The 20,651-nt window shown below is 40.4% G+C and overlaps 2 protein-coding genes across 3 annotated transcripts; both read right to left on the bottom strand.

Moving 5' to 3' along the window:
- Window positions 1-3,589: 3,589 nt before the first annotated feature.
- On the bottom strand, window positions 3,590-7,800 carry LOC141592144 (sugar transporter ERD6-like 16). Its single transcript, XM_074412728.1, has 18 exons — window positions 7,374-7,800; window positions 7,086-7,148; window positions 6,903-6,992; window positions 6,751-6,810; window positions 6,545-6,610; window positions 6,392-6,457; window positions 6,149-6,224; window positions 5,990-6,054; window positions 5,766-5,858; window positions 5,505-5,585; window positions 5,324-5,408; window positions 5,028-5,074; window positions 4,869-4,931; window positions 4,677-4,736; window positions 4,294-4,347; window positions 4,146-4,205; window positions 3,944-4,058; window positions 3,590-3,843 (listed from the first exon to the last, which is right to left on the bottom strand). Exons 1-18 carry the CDS (start codon window positions 7,524-7,526, stop codon window positions 3,725-3,727), a joined length of 1,416 nt encoding a protein of 471 aa, XP_074268829.1. The 5' UTR covers window positions 7,527-7,800; the 3' UTR covers window positions 3,590-3,724.
- Window positions 7,801-8,464: 664 nt separating this feature from the next.
- Window positions 8,465-11,194, bottom strand: LOC141592148 (uncharacterized). 2 transcript variants are annotated; one of them, XR_012521067.1, is made up of 3 exons: window positions 10,636-11,194; window positions 9,330-9,827; window positions 8,465-9,009 (listed from the first exon to the last, which is right to left on the bottom strand). XR_012521067.1 is itself a non-coding variant. In XM_074412731.1 (2 exons), the coding sequence occupies exon 2, from the start codon at window positions 9,803-9,805 to the stop codon at window positions 9,392-9,394; it is 414 nt and encodes a 137-aa protein (XP_074268832.1). In that variant the 5' UTR covers window positions 9,806-9,827; window positions 10,636-11,194; the 3' UTR covers window positions 8,465-9,391. The 2 variants fall into 2 exon arrangements, 1 of the variants encoding a protein (XP_074268832.1); XM_074412731.1 differs by having other exon boundaries at window positions 8,465-9,827.
- Window positions 11,195-20,651: the final 9,457 nt, after the last annotated feature.

Genomic DNA, 20,651 nt, shown 5'->3' with positions numbered 1-20,651 from the left:
ATGGAATGTTCCTGATGTTTGTTCTCCAGCTTATCGTGTAGCTAGGAAACTAGCCAGGGTTCGACAACATGTTAAGCACTGGGCTTTGGATAAACGAAATGACTGGTCTGGAAAATGGGATGATTTTGATAAAAGGCTGGAACATGGCATTGAACTCGCTACTTCTGGGGGTGGTGAAGCTGAATATGAACTCGTAAATGCTGAGGTGCACGAGTTTGCGAAGGCGGTGGCTATTTACTGGAAACAGCGAGCCAAGTTGAGATGGATTGTAGATGGCGACACCTGTACTAAGTATTTCTTTAATTGGGTCAAGGAGAGAGCGGGTCGGAATTATATTCTGGGCATTAAAAGAAATGATGGATCTTGTACATATAACCAGGAGGAGATTAACAGCTGCTTTCAAGATGATTTTGCCAATCTTTATACTTTGTCGTGGCAACCTCAGCAGGCCCCAGGAGTCACCCCCTCTTCTTTCACTCAAGTGTTAAGGAATCTTCACAGGAGGGTTACGAATGATGATGCGGACTCTCTGGGTAAACCCTTTACGGCTAAAGAGGTTAGACAGGCAGTTTTCCAGATGGGCCCGATGAAGTCGCCTGGACCGGATGGTATTCCGGCTATATTCTACCAACGACGTTGGCACCTTGTGAAAAAAGATTGTACGAAGGCTATCCTTTCCATTCTAAAATCCGGGATTGTTCTTAAGGAAATGAATCGCACCTTCATTGCCCTAGTTCCCAAATGCGATAGCCCTGAAGAGGTGAAGGACTACCGACCAATCAGCCTTTGTAACGTGTTTATGAGGATTGTTACAAAATGCATTACTAACCGTATGCAGAAAGTCATGGGATATCTCGTAGGAGACTATCAAAATGCTTTCTTGGCTGGAAGGAGTATTAGTGATAATATATTGCTGGCTCACGAAGCGATACATAAGGTGAACACACATAAGCGCGGGAAATTCGGCAAGGTGGCCTTTAAAGCTGATATGAGCAAGGCTTTCGATCGGGTTAAGTGGGACTTCCTCTAGGCTGTTTTACTCAAATTTGGATTCCTGGAGCGATTGGTTACTCTGATTATGAGCTGGGTTTCAACTGTAAGTTATGAAGTTCTTTTGAATGGGTCTCCTCTTCCGCCTTTCAAACCACAGCGTGGCCTTCGACAAGGCGATCCTTTATCGCCGTATCTTTTCATTTTATGTATGGAGGTTTTGTCCTGTAATGTTCAGTGTGCTCAAAGGGAGGGTAGATTCCAGGGTATTCGACTATGTCGTGGTGTGGCTCCCTTAACGCACCTCTTCTTTGCGGATGATTCGGTTTTCTTCTTTCAAAACAAAGGTAAGACCGTACGCTATCTAAAGCGTCTTCTTGTTGATTACTGTGATGCTTCGGGCCAGGTTGTGAATGAGAAGTCGGGGATCATTTTCAGCCCAAACACCCGACATTCTCCATGCTGCGGTTTCCTCCGGTCCGCAGTTTTGTTTAAAAGCTCTCAATATTAAGCACAATCAAGGTTTTGGAAAGTATCTTGGTCTACCGACTGAGTTTCAGGAATCCAAAAGGGACGTCTTTAAAGGGCTTGTGGAATCTGTTACTAAACGAATTTCTTCGTGGAATGGGATATTTCTTTCTCCAGCGGGGAGGCTTACCTTAATCTCTTATGTCCTCTCAAATCTCTCCATTTTCTTTCTATCGGTATTTAAAATACCGGTAAGTGTGACTAAGAGGATTAATGCTCTCTTGTCACAATTTTGGTGGGCCGGAAGTAAATCAGGTAATTGTCTTCACTGGTGTAGTAGAACTTTCACCAGTCTACCGAAACGTGAAGGGGGCCTTGGTATTCGCAATGTGGGTTGTCTCAACCAGGCTTTATTGGCAAAACATGCGTGGAGGCTCATGTCAAATGAGGAATCACTTTTCTGTTTGATATTCCGAGAGACTCATGGGATCATTGGGAATTGAGAATCAAAGATGGCTCTGTAGTAAAAAATCTCTTTCATGGGGGTCACGAAGCATCATTCATGGTCTGAAGCTTATTAGAGAGCATATTGGCTGGAAACCACGGATTGATTCCAATCTCAATGTGTGGGATAAGAAGTGGGTTAACGGACGAGCCCCAGAGCCAAAGGACTGCCTTCTTGACGAGAGCTTTACTTTCTTAAAAGATCTCCGTGTGAAAGACATTTGTTTTAATAATGGCGGGTGGAATGAAGGACTAGTCCGCTTACTTTTTGCGGAGGAAAGCGTGAATCAGATTCTAGTCATCCCTCTTCTTGATTCTCACACACATGATGAAATTTTTTGGCCTCTCACTAGCAGCGACAAATACACTGTCAAGAGTGGGTATGGTATTATCTTCCAAGAGTATTTCAATGAACATGGGTCCAGAAAGGATAAAGAACGGGTCCATGTGGATTGGAAACTTTTCTGTAGGAAAAAATTATGGCACCTCCCAGGCCCCTAGACTTGGAAAATTATGCTCTGGAAAATTATTACTGGCTCACTTCCGGTAGGAAGTGAGTTCGTTAAAAGGGATTTGGCCTGGGCTTCATCTTGTGCTCTGTGTGGCAATGAAGGGGACTCTTTGGAGACTCTTGACCATCTTTTCCGTGACTGTGCTATTAGCTCAAGGATTTGGGCCGGATCTGTGTTAGGCATTAATGTGGGTCAATTCCCCTCCCTTGATGTTCGAACCTGGATAGTTAATTGGATTCTTTACTTATCCAAACTGAATGATGGGGTTACTCTTGTAATCCACTTTCTTGCGATCTTGGCTAGTCTCTGGACCTTAAGGAATGACATCATGTTCAGAGGAGAACCCTTTAAACCCGGAGCTTTTTTCTCTAAGACTCGTAAGATGATTGAAGATGTCCTCCAGGCCAACGGTAGGATCACCAATGACCCTTTGTATCCGCCTGGTTATGAGAAAGATGATCAGGATAGTCCGTCTGATAAAGATCTTGATCTTCAAATGCTCCGTGAGGGACGACCTTTTTATACTATTGGTTGTTTCTCCTCCTGTTCCATGGTGCAAATCTATGTTGACGCCAGATGGAAAGACTCTTGTCTTGCGGGCTATGGATGGATTGTTCTTGGGGTTGAAGGAGAAATCAGATATGAGGGATATATGCGTGGCCGGGCTGAAACTTCACTTCAAGCGGAAGCACTTGGTATTAAGGAGGCCATTGGTTGGGCACGACAGGCTGGCATTCTGCACCTTGAAATCTCCTCTGACTGTCTTCAACTTTTGGCTCAATGGATGGGGAAGGCAACCAAGCATCACCAAATTACGGGCATCTTGGATGACATTACTTTTCTATCATCTACTTTTCATTGTTTTTGTTTTAGTTATGTTCACGGGAATCGAAACAGCAGAGCTCATGACTTGGCTAAACAAGCCATGAGTTTGCACTAGGAACCTTTCTTTTCAGCTGCAAAAAAAAAAAAAAAAAAAAAAAAAAAAAAAAAAAAAAAAAAAAAAAGTATTGTGGCCACTTTGTTTGTTTCATAAGGTTAGCATGACCGGATAGCGGGATTAAGATTGAATTCGGCTTCTAAAACCACGACATCATAAAGCACGACAAATCCACTTAAAGACCTCAATACACTCTGGATTATAGATGAAAAAAACAGCTATGTTTTGCACTTAGAATGCAAAAACTAGCAACATTATTCATGTAATGTGATTTATGTGAGTAAAGGAGGCTTGTACATAAGAAAAATGACTACATCTGATTTAAAGAAGCTTGTATCTCTTCGAGTGTCTTTCCCTTTGTCTCAGGCATTAACATTACGATAAAGATAATAGCGCCAACATTAAATGCTGCATACACGAAAAATGTACCTGTAACAGTCAAATTTGACAGTAAAAACTTGTTAGATTCGCCATATTTTCAACACTCCACAAAGTAGTACGGGTACCCCTTTGTTACAAGTCGATTTACCTGCAGGACTCCAAACGAATAAGAAGTTGAAAGTATAAGTAAGAAGCCATGCAAGAACCCAGTGTACAAGATTCACCAGACTCCCTGCCACCCCCTTTACATGAAGTGGGAACATCTGTTACTCCAAGAAATAGGTAAAAGTCAGGTCATATAGTGCAAAACATAGTAATTCGCCTTTAGTGATTTGAACAAGGTATTGTACCTCAGACATTATGACCCAGGGAATTGCACCATATCCAGATGAAAATGAGCTAATGAAAAACTGAAATCATGAAGAGAATCGGTGAACTGGCTGATAATACGAAGGTAATGAACTATAAAGTGCAAAAGAAAGTTAATAAGTTACTAACCACTACTCCAAATACCACAAGAGATGGAACCCATTCTACCAATATTTGATGATCCTGCAACAAATTATACATGAGTTTAATTAGGCTCTTGAATACTTCTGACTTCGCTACTGCTTAGACACGAATTCATGTCAAGCACTTGCGTGCGAGTTTGAGTAATACAGGGCCTAATCCACTGGCTCAATCTTCCGAGGAAAATGTAAACCAATGCATAAAACTAAAATTAATTGATCGAACATTTTTATGCTGTGTATTTATTTCGAGAGACAATCTACTATACAATTTAATTTATCTAAATAAAAAACCTTTTTAAAATAAAATTAATTACACATTCTAATGCATAAAAATAATAATAATAATAAGAAGTGAAATTTAGTTTTTACCTTGAGAAGGAAGCATGTTCCTGTAAGAAGACATGCAAAGGTAACGCCTGATGTGGCAAACTGAAACAGGAAAAGGTAGTTGAGATCGGTTTGTTGGATTAAATACTAACATGTCAACTAAGAAACACAAATTCTCATTTCAGACGGTCATTTTCGTCTGAAGGGAGACCTACTGTCTAAGAAAAGACGTACCAATATGAGAGGTCTTCTCCCAGTTTTATCTATCAAGAATGATGTCATTATGTTTATTGGAATCTGTACATTCATTTCAACCAATACATATGAGCAACTATGCAAATCTAAATTTGATAAAAACATGACCAGTTTAGAATAAGGCTGAACATTGTAGACCTGTATGAAGGCATAGAGCGCAACTCCGACTTTGGCCGATGAATTACCTGCAATCAAGATTGATATTATCAAATGACAAATCTTTTAAAGCATTACAAGTAGTTTTTGGTGAACTTAAATATCATCTTTACGTCCCAAATTTAGCAAAGTTTCGGAAATTTGAAACGATCTGTTGTCTGTCGACATGACACTCTTATAGAAGGCACTTTACTACTCCATTTCAGGTCCAGCACTCGAAGCTGAATCGTAGCAATACATTGTACTCTGTATAAAATATATATTAAAATGAAATTTACCGGCTGCAAGAAATATTTCGCTTGCATAAAATCCAATTCCGTTAACTCCTCCACATTGTTGAAATGCCATAAGTCCAACAGAAATCTGAGGCATAAGTTAACTTCAAAGATCACAACAAAATACTATGGGATCACAACAGAAATCTGATCCAATTCCGGTTGTTCATATGTGGACACTTACAATCACAGAGCGAATGTATCTTTTCTGGAACAAATCCATTATCCCTGCTTTAGGTAAATGTTGCACAATATCAAGACTTTCCTGCAATACAACACTAAACTCGTAATCATAAATTCAATTTTTAAGTTAATAAGTTTACAGTTTTATATGAAACAAAGTTTTTTAGGCCTACTGTCCGACATGCACCCATCTTGAAGTACTATAGTCGAGCCTGAGTAATACTCGTATATAGATTAGGTCACTCGAGTTGGGAATAAAAACCTGAATTTGTGCGATCTCATAAGATATGTGAGCGTCCTTTCCACGAAGTTTGCTCAAAGATTTTTCACATTCTTCCCGGTCTCCAACTTTTGCCTGATCCCATTAACACACATGAAAGTAACAGTAAAATCTAACAAGTACTTCCACATCGCAGCAATGTCTTTTATTTTCTGCGCGTATAAAAAAATTGAAGTATTTATATTTTTGTTTTTTTTTCCACTTACAAGCCATCTTGGAGATTCCGGGATAATGAGCAGCCCAAGAAGCATTATAATACATGGAAGCATTCCTTATAATCGAAAAAAGTATCATCAAAATTCCGAAGGGAGAACAGACCCTAAAGAAATAAAATAAATAGAGCAAAATGTGATTTAAGGTTGTACCATGAAGAGCAAGCCCCCTCCAAGAAATAGCTATGCCTAATAACATGGTGAATGATATTCCAAGAACGATCATCAGCTGCAAAATGAAGTTGTAAGAAAATGTTCTGATGAGACTCGTGTACCTCTTTATTGAATAAGACGGTCTGACAGTAATGAGAACCAGCAACAGTCACTTGAGAGACCGCTTTATGATAAAGATCAAAAGCTAAAGCCTAAACGGAATGTTACAGTATAAAATTTTACCTGGTTAAGAGTGGTTAATCCGCCTCGGATACTGGTTGGTGCAATCTCAGACACATAAACAGGTACCTGTTTTTCCCTTTTTTCATGTTAGTCCGCCCATTAACATGTCGTCTTTCAAAATGAATTAAATGATCTGTATGAAACAGAACATACCACATAGGAGAAGATTCCAATGCCCCATCCAGTTAGAAATCTTCCAGCATCAAGTGAAATTGGCCCCTTCCTCAATGATTGGCACATGAAAAAAAAATGCGGGTTTTTAATAACACATCTAACAACAACAACGAGAATAATAATACCCAGTGCCTTAAAAGGCTCTCATTTCTGGTGAAACAAGTGAGACAGATAACAGTAAGCACCTTTGAGAAGAATATTGCAAGCCATCCAATGAGACAGATAATGCTAGACAAACCCATAGCCTGCAGCTTGTTCAAATAAGTAAGCATGCAGTCTGCAAGTGCTTAATTATCAAACACATGTTAATGAATGGACCTATATGTTACGTGTTTACCCGTTTTCTGCCAAGAAAATCTCCGACATTCCCACTTGTGATTGCACCAATTGTTGCTCCTATACTTAGTATTGAGCCAAATAATGAAAACTGCATTGAAGAACTTACTGTTGGTCATCAATATCATACAGAAGTTTATTACATCCTGGTCGTTGCGTGAAGGATATTGAAAGATGGACTAACCTCGGCCACAGATAAGTCAAGATCTGCTATAATAGCTTCTTGGTCAGGTGCTGTAAATCCTATCTAAAACATCACCAAATCACCCAATTTAGTTACAAAAACTGACATTGCTGAATTCCCATGAATGAATTTGCCTGTCCAACATTTCGTTAGATTTTTTAAATTATCTTTTCAGACTCCAACGTTTCGTTAGATTTTTTTGAAAGTTACTGTGACAAGATTTTGAGGCTGTAAGATCAGGCCACGATAACCGATTCTTAAAAATGTTAAGAGAACAGAGATACTTACACAAGTGCCAAATGCATAAGAGCCACAAACAGCTATGAAAGTGCTGAGAAGCACAAATTTAAGGGAACCTTCATCAACTTTTCCATGTAACAAAGGATCTCTGGCACCATTCTTTTCACTATATCGAACTTTTTCGAGGTCCTTAGTTGCCATACTAGAATTCTAACAAAAACAAAGACAGATTTGAGAAAAGTAGAAGAGTTCGGACAACCATGTATTCAGAAACTACCACCTCAATTATTATTTTTTTGGCAAATAATCTGGTTAGTACGTACAATGTTTGTGTTGATTTACTTCCAGCCATATCTTTCAAGTGCCAGCAGTGCTATGTTTTGCCTAAAATAGCAAGTTTTTCAGCTTTGAAAGTGTCAAAAATGTTTCATAGAAAGAAATCATTAGTTACCAAATTAGTAAACTAATCACACACATATTCCAAACTGAGCAAAATCCATTATGGGATTGGATCGATTTTTAATGCATCAATTATAGTCGGATTAATTGAGATCTTTGTGAGTCGATTTAAATCCCGAACCAAGTTGGTCTAAATTGGGTCATTAGTGCCAGGGTGAGTTGGGTTTGGTTAGGTTTATTATCGATCACTCCACCGGCTTATTTGACGTTTTAGTAGGATAATTTCATGCTTGGGTACATTAAATCACGTATTCTTTCGTTAATTTGTGAAAACGATAGGAGCATGAGACGGGAACAGCAAGTGAGACGGTGATCCCACTCCAGCTCTACGCCCTTTTTTATCAACCAGGAGTAGAAGATTACAGACTACAATGACTTACGCCTGCATGACCCATCCAAGAGAACCACTACGAAAAAACAGAGCTGGTGAATAGAAGGACGCTCACAGTGGAATGGTTTGCTTCAACTTCTCAAATTTCGTCTCTGCCGAAATGAGCCCTCTCTAGGTGTCAATAGAAAAAAAAAAAAAAAAAAAAAAAGGCCCATCCCACCGCTGCCCTCTTGTCGTGAGACCAAGATGCATCCACCTAAGTCATAACAAGAAATACTGTCGTATTCATGAAATTGACAAGCTGAGGGAAAACTTGAGTAAATCATCATCACACATTTGCACCTTCCTGAAGAACAACCTATCTATTAATTATAAATAAGATAGGACCTGGGCAATGTTCATGAGATGAAGTTAAAAACATGACCCTACAAGGATGCCGTACTGATTGTTACAAGCAAGTCATAGCCCCAGAATCACATGAACAACTCCAATCTATAAAGACCATTGATTTTGAAGACTCGTAAATTGCTCGCAAGCCAAGACCATTCACACACTCTGAGGTGATGGCAAACAATATAACTGAGGAAGTCGACTAATCTAACTATTGTGGCCAAATAGCTTCATAATCAACATGAGATCAAAGCGATGGGACACACAGGTCCATAATTAAGCACTCCCACCAGAACCAATCATTCTCTTCGTCATCTATATTTGCTTGTAGAAAAGTACACAGGCTTGGTTGTGTAAGATCTTGTTTGTTGGGATAGCAGTGACGGATGCATCATCAAATCATAGCCATTGCACATTGCCATAACGGGAATCAGCAGTATAATGGCCCATCGAGGGGTCCTTTCCTTGATGAGTGATCGTAGCAACAAGTTTATACTTCCTTCCCTAAGAGCAAGTATAATGGATTAACCACAGAAAGCTGAATTATCACCAATGAATTACAAATCGAGATGAAGCTTGAGAAAGTACGACTATTTTTCTAAGTCCTACAAAGGACTGCCTTATGGTACCTGCAAAACCTCTAACTACACCTGACTACCTAAGAATCCTCCACTCTAAGAGTTTACCATACCACAGCTAATTAAATTCTCTCCATTTTGCACGTCAAACAAATGTTAATCCAGAAGCCATCAGTAAGCCTTATACTATCTGTCTAAGTAACATAACTAATAGAAATGAACATCACAGCATTAACGACTCTTTACCTACGTACTGCTGCCTATTGGCTAAATCAAGGCAGCTAGTAAAAGGAGTCACTCGCCAGGCATCAATGAAGAGGGGGAAAGATGCGTGAGTAAGGAGAGATAACCTTATCCTGCACATATTTCTTGGGGTTACTCGGATCAGGAACCCATGCTATCTCACTTATGTTGGGTGTTTCTACATACGGCAAGGTAAACTCACCAATCTTCTCAATCTTTCCTCTTTTACCAGCCCTAAGCACAAGATTGTTTCGTTGATATGAAAATATGCCATTAGAGAGGTGGATGATATCACCTGTTTGGAAAGCATCACTCTCCACCCCCCATAGTTGAAAATGCACCGCCGCAGTCTCGTCCGCCACGAGTGCCAAGCAAGTCTTGGTTTCGCCATCTCTAGTGAATTTACCTTTGGCCAAGAGTATAAATTGTGTGTCTATGTTGTTTTGTGCAGCTGGTACAATGTCCTTTAAAAAGATCATGTTGAGATAAGGTGTTTCGTCCCTGTTGATCAAAAGCATGGTTTGATATTCACATTTCACAATGTGAGAAAATTTGAATTGCCTTTAACACTACTTTCAATCTTGAAAATATAAATAAACAAGAGTCCTTAGATAGATATCACCATATCACAAGCGTAATTAGGTAATCACTATAACCGTAACATTCTTTCATTTTCACAGCACATTTCAAATTAGGGCCTCGAACATTCTTATCAGAAATGCAGAAAAGTATATAAAGGGAATTTACAAGGAAAGAGAGCATTTCTAGTCATTCTTAAACAATCCATTTTCTGAAGCGATACTAATAATAGAAAACAGAAATAAGACAAAGAAAGTCGCTTTAGAAATTGGGTTCAGATTAAGAATGACGACGTATTGCTGGAAAAAGAGTTCCTCCTCACTGACCACTTAACAGGTATTCACTGAAAACTAAACCTGCAGAGATATGTTTACTTCCAATTTGGTAATCGTTTCTTGAAATTGCTCATTTATTCCCGCACACCTCCAAATTCAGACCACAATAAAGCTCTTGAGAGATGGTTTCATACTATTCACTAACTCACTAGATCAAATATTGAAATAATATAACAATTTGTCCATTATAAGGGTCGGTTTCGTGATAATCTTACTATAAAACCGTCTCATATAAGAATTTGTGCACGAAAGAGCGCGCAGTAAGAAAGTTTGATAAATTCACCAGCAACAGCAGATTAGGGGGATTACGGATTGCAATACATTCAACTGCATACTAAAATTCAATCTAGAAGGAATTAAAAAAGGAAGAAAAATAAGATAGATAAAGGAATTACCAAGTATTGAATGAAGGATATGAAATGCAGAATTGATTTGATTCTTCAATTGCTGTGTTCAATTTTCTAGGATTTTGATCATATTTGTTTAGCAATCAATTTCTGTGAAGGGATAACAACGGTAAATTGAAAGGGTGGTGCTCATTCATGGACGCAAATTACTCTTTCAAGTACAACTTTGACTCTTTTGCCCTTCTCATTTTCACCTCTCATAGTCTCATTCACACTCTCTCTACCCATCTGCCACCGCTGGCTGATTCCCTCAACCAGTACCGCACACAACGTAAGCACTAGCGCTACCATTATCAGTCGTTCAACCACTATTGCCTCACGTCGACCGTCGGTCGTGCAACCACCCGCCACCCATCACCGTCCCACTCCACTGCAATTCCAGAACCCCCATAAACCACCCGCCACCCGTACAAGTATGGCGCACAATACCGCACAAATTATACCTGCTAATCTACTATATTGGTCGAGCATCTAAGTAATGTATGATGAGTTGTCTTATTAGTTGATTCAATTATTACTTTAGTCTTTGATGATTGGTACATAATGATTAACGCAACTAGTGAACCCTAATTTTCCCAAATCCTAATTCAATTAACTTCTATTTAACTTGAAACAACGAAAATTAATGGTTAATTATTGAAGTTAGAACAATTATTTGATCAATTGGAGAATTTAGATTCATAATTTAATAATTTTATGAAGATTTAATTAATTTTGAGAGGAAGAGGAATTTGCTGTTTGGTTTTTAGAAGAAGGGTAAGGTAAGTCAATATTATGGCAAAAAGTACATGAAAGAGTAAAATTCGTACATGAATGAGCAACTACGAATTGAAATTGTAACATTGTATTTGAAGAGGGCAACTGCGGTTTGAGGAAAAAGACCCCTGCCTAGCCCGGGAAAGACATGGCACGGTCCACATTGTCACGACATGCTTTGGCACATTCAGAATACAAAGAAATAAGGTTAAAGTGGACGAATTGTTTGGGCACGCCCAAGTACGGCACATCATGTCATGGGTCGCGGGTTGTGGGTCGTGTATGGGCCGCCATTTACATTTCACTTGCACGACACGAAATCTACATTCCCGTGCGTGGACCGTGTCATTTTCTTCTCCTAACACAATGAGCCAACACGAGGAATAACACGACACAGCCCACTTCCATCACTTCTTTTCTCTTCTTTTAATTGGAACTAGATTAAGCTCGTACATGGTAATGTAGACTTCTCAATTTTTAATATATCATATTTACTTACATAGATTTTAAATTAGTGTTCATCAATTATTCACATTTCTCATCATTTTTCGCTTTAGAAAAAGCATATATATGCTAAACCCTAATTTGAGGAAGACGAGAGAGTAGTATCAAATACGGAGTAGTTGGTATAAAGTTGTACGCACACAACTAATCTATCAAGGCTATGCATTGCCCGAGAAATTCTTCATGTTATAAATCATAGGAGTTATGGCAAGAAGGGTATGATGGCCTTAAAGGCAGATAAGAGTAAAGCCTATGATAGATTGAACTGGAACTTTATAAGAGGGGTGCTCTCTTACTTAAATTTGTCGGGCTCTATGGTTCAGCTTATTATGAGTACTATTGAATCAGTTTCTTACGAAATTCTAATGAATGGTGCACCTATGGAAAAAGTTGAACCTTGTTGTGGGATTAGGCAAGGTGATCCATTATCCCCTTATATTTTCGCGCTTTGAACGGAAGTCTTATCTCAAATGATTCTCTACGCCCAGGATGACAACCTCATTAAGAGTATCAAAATATGCAAGAACGGGCCGGAAATCTCCCACTTATTGTTTGCGGATGATTCACTCTTCTTCACTCGCGGTGACTATGGGGATTTGGACTTTCTTATGAACATTATCGATGAATATTGTGCTGCATCTGGGCAATGCCTTAACAAAGATAAGTCCTCTATACTATTCAGTCCAAATTGCTCACTTATGACGGTCAAGAAGTGCATGACTGAGTTTAAATTTGCGCCTAAACATGATCTTGGGAACTCTTGGCTTACCAACGAGTATTGGGTCTTCTAAGAGGGGCTTATTTAAATTTCTTGTTGACAAGACTAAGCGAAGGCTATCCTCCTGGAATAACATTCTTCTCTCTTCGCCTGGTAAATTGACTCTTATTCGCTCTGTTCTTTCTTCACTATCTCTTTTCTCTATCGGTATTTCGCATACCGGTAAGTGTAACATCAAAACTTCAGTCCTTGATGGTGCATTTTTGGTGGAATGGAACTAGAACTAATAAATCTTTTCATTGGTGTAGTAAAGACTTCCTTAGTAGGCCTGTGGGAGAAGGGAGTTTTGGTCTTCGCAATATTGGATGCTTTAACCAAGCCCTTCTTGCCAAGTCTGCTTGGAGAATCTTAAGTATTCCGGGAAGCCTTATTAGTAAAGTTATTGGTCTCAAACTTGGTATTCAAGATGATATTTTATTCCAGAATCGTTGGAAGGCTCCCCATGCGTCGTCGTGGGCTCTAAAAAGCCTTGTCTGAGGCTCTGGCCTTATCTACAACAATATTGTTTGGACTATTAGATCTTCTTCTCGTCTTAATGCTTGGAAAAGTAAATGGATAGAGGGTTATAGTCTTCATGATCTTTGTGGGATTTTATTGATGCTCCTATTGATTCTACGCTCCTGGTTGGTGACCTTCATGATAATCATAGGAGATGGGATCTCTCCTCTCTTGGTTTCGATCCAGGTGAGGGAGTTACAAAGAAAATCCTCGCAACTTATATCCCGTGTCAACCCTCGGATGACTCTTTCTATTGGAAATTTTCTAAACATGGTGTTTTCATTGTCATGTCGGGATACTATGTCGCTGCTATGGCCTTATCTAATGGACCTACCTCGACTGGTGATCGCTCTAGAATGTCTGCAATAATTGTGGCCTTTTGTAAATCAAAGCTCTGAAAGTTGCCTATTTCTAGCAAACTAAAGGTGCTTTTATGGAAATTTATGGCTAATGCTCTTCTAGTGGGTTCTGGGTTCTGAATTCCTGAAACGAAAAATGAATTGGCGCTCCTCCTGTACTCTTTGTGATGGCTCATCTCTTTGTTTGGAATCTATTTCTCACCTTTTCATAGATTGTAGCTTTGCAAAGGGTTTGGCTGTCCTTTAGCACTTAGAATCACGGGGGTGGACATTGATGTTAGGGTTTGGGTCATTAACTGAGTTACTTATTTCTTAATTGGCCCAGATCCTAACTCCCTCCTTTTCCCCCTTACTGCTACCCTCTGGAGAATTTGGTGTTGTAGGAATGATATGGTTTTCAAGAACCGTCGCCCTTGGCCTATGAGTGCTCTCGATTCTATTCTTGGTGACATTCAGTGTATGAATGAGGTTGTGTGCAGTAAGGTTGCTAGCCTCCTTCAAGTGCCTTTGTTCGACTCCTCTCCTGATTTTGGATTAGCTAAGAGGATTAGAAACTCCTTCCCCTATTGGATTATAGGTGGACCTGGGTGCGGAAATGTTTGCACTGTCAACTGTGATGGTGCTTGTGTGATGGTGCTTGGAGGGCTGATAGAAGTTCTGCCATGGGGTGATGCTTGTTGGATGATAATGTGACCTTAAGGAATACTGCCCACGCTCACTCGTTTGTCTCTTCTGCCCTGCATGCCGAAGGACATGCAGCTATCATGGCGCTTAAATGGGCCTTGGACGAAGGGTACCTTCACGTTAGACTTGTTACGGATTGTCTTAACTTGGTTATGCAGGTTGCTGGAGCGGAGAAGGTGAGCATCTATTAATTACAGTATCCATGATATTAAGTCTATTGCGTCTCAAATACTCAGCCTACTCAGGAAATTACGATAGTGAGAGAAAGTCTCCAGGAGAGAGAAAATTCCCCCAAATTAAAACCTAATTAAATCGCCTGTTCCTCGTCTCGCCGACCGCTTTCCCCAACGCCATCACCCATTCCGTCGCCGGCGAGCCGAACTTGTTCGTCGTGGTTTCTGATAGGTGTAGTTTTTTAGGGATTTTGTTTGCTCATCTGGTCTGTTGTTTGCTATCAAGGCCGATTGGTTTTCAATCATGATCGCGTTTTTCCATCAAGTGGTGCGATTTCCTTGGGGCGGTTCTCTTCAGTGACCTGCTTTAGTGCAACAATACCGGTGATTCCTTCTTCCTTGTCTTGTGGTTTTAGCTGTTAATAGTCCAGTCCGTGTCTAGTTCAATAAGTTTTCAGTACTTTTCGGCTTTGTCGGTCTGTTATCGCTGTTGTTGGGTTGTTCTTAGCTGATTTCTCTCCGATCTTTAAGTCCGTTTAGTTGTACTGAGTGTTGATTTCTCTTGGTTTCTGGTTGCTGGGCCTTTCGAGTTTTCGTTTTTGTGTTGTGGGATCATCTTCTGTCTCCCCAACGTTGCCCTTCTTGCTGAGTATGAGCTTTTTTGCGCGTTTGGTTTCTTCTCCTCTGGTGTGGAACCTATGGATTCCTCTACCGTTTGTCATCAGTTTCTTGAAGACTTTGCTTGTGCCCATGTTAATGACGGGTTTATGGACGGTGATGGGGAGAGGATGGTTGGCTGTTTTATGAATCTTCAGGGGTCGCCTTTGGTGGAGGTGAAGAAGCTTAAAGACAAGGGGAATTGTCTTTTTAGGCAAAAATTTTTTGATAGGGCCGCAGCTTGTTACGATGAAGCTTGTAAACTGTTGGGTATAAGTTTCAGAATGATTGGAGGAGAAGATGTCCAATCGTTATCTGAACTTGCGGATTCCCTTAACTCTAATCTCGCTGCTTGTGCTATTAAGCTTGAGGAATACAGAGCTGTTGTTGATTTGTGCACTATGATTTTGAACAAATTTCCTCGTAATATTAAGGCCCTTTTTCGTAGGGCAGTTCCTTGTGTGAAGTTAAAGAGGTTTTTGGAAGCTGAAGTGGATTTAGTTGAGGTGTTAGTGGTTGAACCTAGGAATAAAGATGTTTTAAGGGAATTAGATGTTGTAAAAGGCCACCTTCTCGTAAAGAAAAATGGTAAACGTGTTTTAGAGGTCGCTCCTGAGGTTGGCGTGGTTGGGAAAAATATGAAGAAGACGGCTGATTCGGATGTGAGTATAAAAGATCAGGTTGCGGAATCTGACTACAATATAAAGGATAGTGAAAGTGTGATCACGGAGATGATGGGTGACCAAAACGTCATGGAAGTAAAGGCTAAAGAAGAGAGGGTGAATATGGAGGTTAAGGATGCCCAAGGTAATTGTGGTACAGATTTGAAGGCTAGCTTAAAGAAGAATGATCATATTTCTAATGAGAGAGTTCTTGAGTTCGCTAAAAAAGATGGAGGAAATTCCCGTCTAAGGATCCACAGACAATCTTATTAAAAGCTCCTTGAAGGTAAAAAGTTGAGCTTTTACAATAAGAAGGAATTGTCAACTATTACAATTCGGGTCCTTAAGATTGAGACAACTATGGAGGGAGGCACTTTAGGCTGTAAGAAGAAAAAAAGGAGGCGACGTCATAAAAAGCGGAGTTTTAAGACGATTGTCATGAACAAAGACATAACTTCTTCAAATATCATCAATGTGAACCATGATCTTCCTACTGCAAGTTCGAGTGCGTCTGATAGTTCGGGTGTTTCCTCTATTCCCTCTGGTAATCAAATCCTCCATGGAACTACTAAAGTTGTAGCTCATAATTCAAGCTTGCCTGACTCTTCGGTGAACGACACAGCCAGCTCAAAAAGTTCTCAAGTTCTAATTAAATGATTCGATAGTCCATCAACCTTTCATATTTTCAGCTTGTCCTAAGCAGCGTAAGATCTCTTCGTTTGATAAGCTATCATGCGCCTCTTTTTCGTCTATGCTTTGCAGGTGCCCTTTTAATCATCGTGGTAACGAGAAAAGGAGAATTACCATCAAAAAGAAGAATTATAGCAAAGGGGATGAATCTCCAAGACACAATTTATCTACTTTCTGTATAAGTAGATCCTTTTTCCATAAATTTCTACGTCCTCGTGGCGTAAGTGTTTCTTGTTGCAGGTACTCTCCTAAAGCTCAAATAGCGAAGAAAAGAAAAGATATGACATCTTCAGAATACTGTAGATACCCAGTATCTGCTGAGACTCCAACAAACACCCGATGATTATCAAACTATAACATGCTTTGGAATCGCGGCGTTTGATCGACAGTTTGTGTACAACTTTACGTCGGAAAACTTAAAACGATTTCGAAAATAAGACATTTCAAAACATTTCAAAAATACCTAGAGTGTTTAATGCACGACGACGGGGTCGCAATGACACTAACTAGAGTCAAAACCGACACCAGACCAAAAACCGACTCAAAATTCAAATCCCGACTCCAACAACGAGTCAAACCGAGTCAACCACAAAAAACAAACATTCAAAACCTTCTATACTAAGATTTCCCGGATTTATGAATGGTCAAGTACCAAACATATGACTACAAATCCTAGGATAGAACAAATCATGATTGCTCTTGTGTGAAAGCGACAAGACAACTCGAAGACCCGCGACGTGGCTCGCGCCTCTTTGAGCAGCCCAGGTGGCCACGCCGCTCAAAACTCACACAACCACTCATTTTCCTATAAATACCCCTCAAATGCCCCCATTTGAGAACTTATGCGAGTGTCCGCCCCCTCTTTTCTCCCTTAAAATTCTCGACTCGACTTCTTAAGTCACAACCCAACGCGTATTTACGACCTACCGATCGTAAATACGAGCCTTACACATTGTTTGGTACCGTCATCGTGCATTAAATCACTTGACCGACCACTTCGACCACTACACCGTCACTAATCTTAAAACACTCTTTTTACTTACCAAAACGGTTTTAAACCGAGTCTTTTCCGACCAAACGAGTTGTTACACTTACGTCGGTCACTCGCCATAACCAAACATGTAAGTATGAGGGTGTAAAAATCCTTCTTTTATCATGTTTTTAATTTGTTTCATGACTATAACATGCTAAAACTTGCATAACATGAACCAAAACATGGAATAAACGAGCCAAAACGGATTTTTGACCTGAGACAGAAGCCCCTTGGCTCGCCGGCTTGCCCGCGCCTAAATGGGGTGTCCAGGTCAGAACTCAACCATGTTTGTTCTCGTCTTTCCCCTTTAATTCATTTTCATATTTGTAATCGGTTTGTACCATTTCAATTTTTTTTTTATTTTTTTTCATTTGTTTTAACCATAAAACATTTTTCACCCTTGGTTCCTCATACCATGACGGTTAAATCCGTGTTTCGGTGATAATATTTGGTTAATAACATTTAAAAGGCATTTTAAAGCCTTTTATTACATTTTTGAGAGGTATTTTAAAGCCTTTCATCATTTCCTTACATTTTCGAAATAAACATATTAGTCCCCAACACAAAGTCATCCTTGGTCCTACATACCATGCCGGATTTTAATCCGGGTACGATGATGAGTATCGACTAATCACATTCAAATGAACTTAAAACAATTAGTTCATAATTGTTTTTCAAAACTATTCATGTCAAGTTTGTCAAAGTCGGACCCGACACCGAATATCATCAAAACAATGATGATTATTCGAATCTCGTTCCTCAAATCAACAAATGCGGTCTAAACGACCCTTTCAAATCAAATCGGGTTCAAATACCCATTTTTCAACACGTTTTATAACGTCTTCAAAAGGACAGAACACAGCATATAACCGTAGGCTGACCCGCGCCTCAAGCAGGCCTTTTCTTTCTCATTTTCAAAACCAGGGGAGGCCCCTTGTACCGCCTGCTGGCTCGCGCTTCATGTAGCCGCCTGGTACAGGGCCTGTTCCTTTTCCAGCATTAGTCTAGGACGATCCCGACTCCGGTTAGCCCGGATATAGGACGGATCAGATGACTATCCGCTCATTCAAAATCACATTTGCAAAACGCTTTACTAAGACAAATGGATCACGTTATGCACCATAAACCTAATACGGTAAATGGATGTTTAATTTCCGTCTTGCATGCAAATCAACCATTAATCCAACTCGACATCTTATACTTGATACTTGGATTAAATCAACTGACTTAGAAAGCTCTCACATGTTAGGTTTAAATCATCGGATGCGCATTCATGCATTTAAACCGTTTTATCAACTTTCGCATTCAACCAACCAAGATCGATCAGTAGAGGCCGCTACCGCGGGTGAGATTGGGTGTCTGATTAAAGGGCTTCCCAATACGTACCTTCACCTCTTACTCAGAAACTTTGGATAGTGGACGACCTTATCCAGGGCGTACGAGAGTCATTCTAGAGATAGGATGCTAAAGAGGGACGATTTCCTTATCTTTAGTACCTATGTCAAACGTTGCTTTGTGCTTCGATTTGACCGAGGTATAAAGTGGATTTCGAACGGGTTCCAAGCATCCCACAAATGCTTGGTGGCGACTCCGAACATCTCTAATCGTTTCGAGACCCTTACCGAGACGAAACCGACCGATCTAAAACGATCCGGTCAAAAGCATTTTTTACGCCGCCGAGCGTGGCTTTCAAAAGACCGCTATACGTCCACGGATTGGCTTGGCGTGTAGGTGGCCATGTCCACAGATTGGCGACTCCGCTGGGGAAAACTAGGACACTTACGTCTTTGTGATCCCTAGATGGTGAGACTCGAACGAGGTCTTGGTTGGAATGCATTAATTGATATTACGGTCACGGTCGGGTTCCTTGTCCGGGCCCACAACCTAACCTTTATCGACCAATTGGCTCGTCACGTCGGCGTGAGTTTTCTCATCCCCGCGTTTCTAATCCCAATTGAGTCAAGCATACAATTGACGTTACACATTTCTGTTCCGTCAAAGAGCTTTCATCACTTTCGAGCACGAGGCTAGGGCACCCTCCTTACACATTTTGTTTGGATTGGTATCCCTCTCGCAAATCGGGGTTTGATTGCTTGGTGTGTAACCCACCCTTTCTAAACCAAAACCCGTGTCAGCATAATGCATAATATAATGAAACTGTGAGTGCTTATGTGCTACTTGATCATAAGTCCTTCCGTGTCATTTTCAAAACTTTCAAAAAACACCCTTTTACGCCGTTATAATGGCCGTTTCAAACCTCGGTATTTCGCCGACCGTTGCACGCCTTTCTAGGCCGTCGTAATGACGATTTTCAAAAACCCGGTTTATATAACCATTTCAACACGCCTTTCTAGGCCATCGTAATGACGATTTTCAAAAATTCGGTTTTTATAACCATTTCAACACGCCTTTCTAGGCCGTCGTAATGACGATTTTCAAACTCGGTTTTCTACAACCATTTCAAATCACCCTTTTTACGCCGTTATAATCGCCGCGTCTAGTCACGGATTTTAACCCGTTTCGCGCCGACAGTGGCTCTTTCAAAACCCGAGAAAAGCACACACCCTTTTCTCAAGACACTTTCGAGATCCCGAGGACCATGCACCGTCCCCGAGACCTCTTCAAACATTTCAAACTCGATTTTCAAAACATACAATTTTGAATTTCAAAAACCGTCTTGGGAGGCAATACCTTGTTTTCTAAGCCGATTCAAACTCAAACCGTCTTTTGCAAATAAACTTAAGACAACCCCTTTCAACTGACCGACTTGAGGAGATCTCTATCTTCGGAAGCCGTCCACAAAGCGACAAATGATTCTTTTTAAAAATTTCTATTTTCGAAAACTTCAGTCCACCATTCCAATTCCGCCTCGTGTCTATCGAGTCGAAGCAAACGTACTTATGGGTCTTTACTTATGAGTCGTCTCACCACGAGACCCGTCCAATGGCGTCACGCCGCTACATTGGACGCGTGTTAAAAGTTCGGTCAACACCGTCACGTCATAAATCGAGTCAGCACCGAGGAACCATACACGGTCACCCTCGTCTTGTTGAGTCTGACCTTTGTCTCGTCCTTTGCGTTGTCTGCGTTCAGTCTTTGAACCGTGTCAGATCGAGTTGTAATGTGAGCCATTTTTCTGCCTCAGAACCATGGCCCTGTCTTCAGCTTTGTCCAACAACAACAATGATAACAACAGAGATGTTACGACTG

This window comes from Silene latifolia, chromosome 7 (genome assembly GCF_048544455.1).
Source record: "Silene latifolia isolate original U9 population chromosome 7, ASM4854445v1, whole genome shotgun sequence".
Taxonomy (NCBI): domain Eukaryota; kingdom Viridiplantae; phylum Streptophyta; class Magnoliopsida; order Caryophyllales; family Caryophyllaceae; genus Silene; species Silene latifolia.
This window is presented reverse-complemented; position numbering and strand designations above follow the sequence as displayed.

Bases quoted from the DNA above. Each gene is read 5' to 3' on its own strand.
- LOC141592144 (XM_074412728.1), bottom strand. From the start codon at position 7,526: ATGGCAACTAAGGACCTCGAAAAAGTTCGATATAGTGAAAAGAATGGT. The intron at 6,225-6,391 runs GTAAAATTTTAT...TTCATTTTGCAG, and splicing joins GATTAACCACTCTTAACCAG to CTGATGATCGTTCTTGGAAT. The intron at 4,932-5,027 runs GTCTACAATGTT...ATGAATGTACAG, and splicing joins CGCTCTATGCCTTCATACAG to ATTCCAATAAACATAATGAC.
- LOC141592148 (XM_074412731.1), bottom strand. From the start codon at position 9,805: ATGATCTTTTTAAAGGACATTGTACCAGCTGCACAAAACAACATAGAC.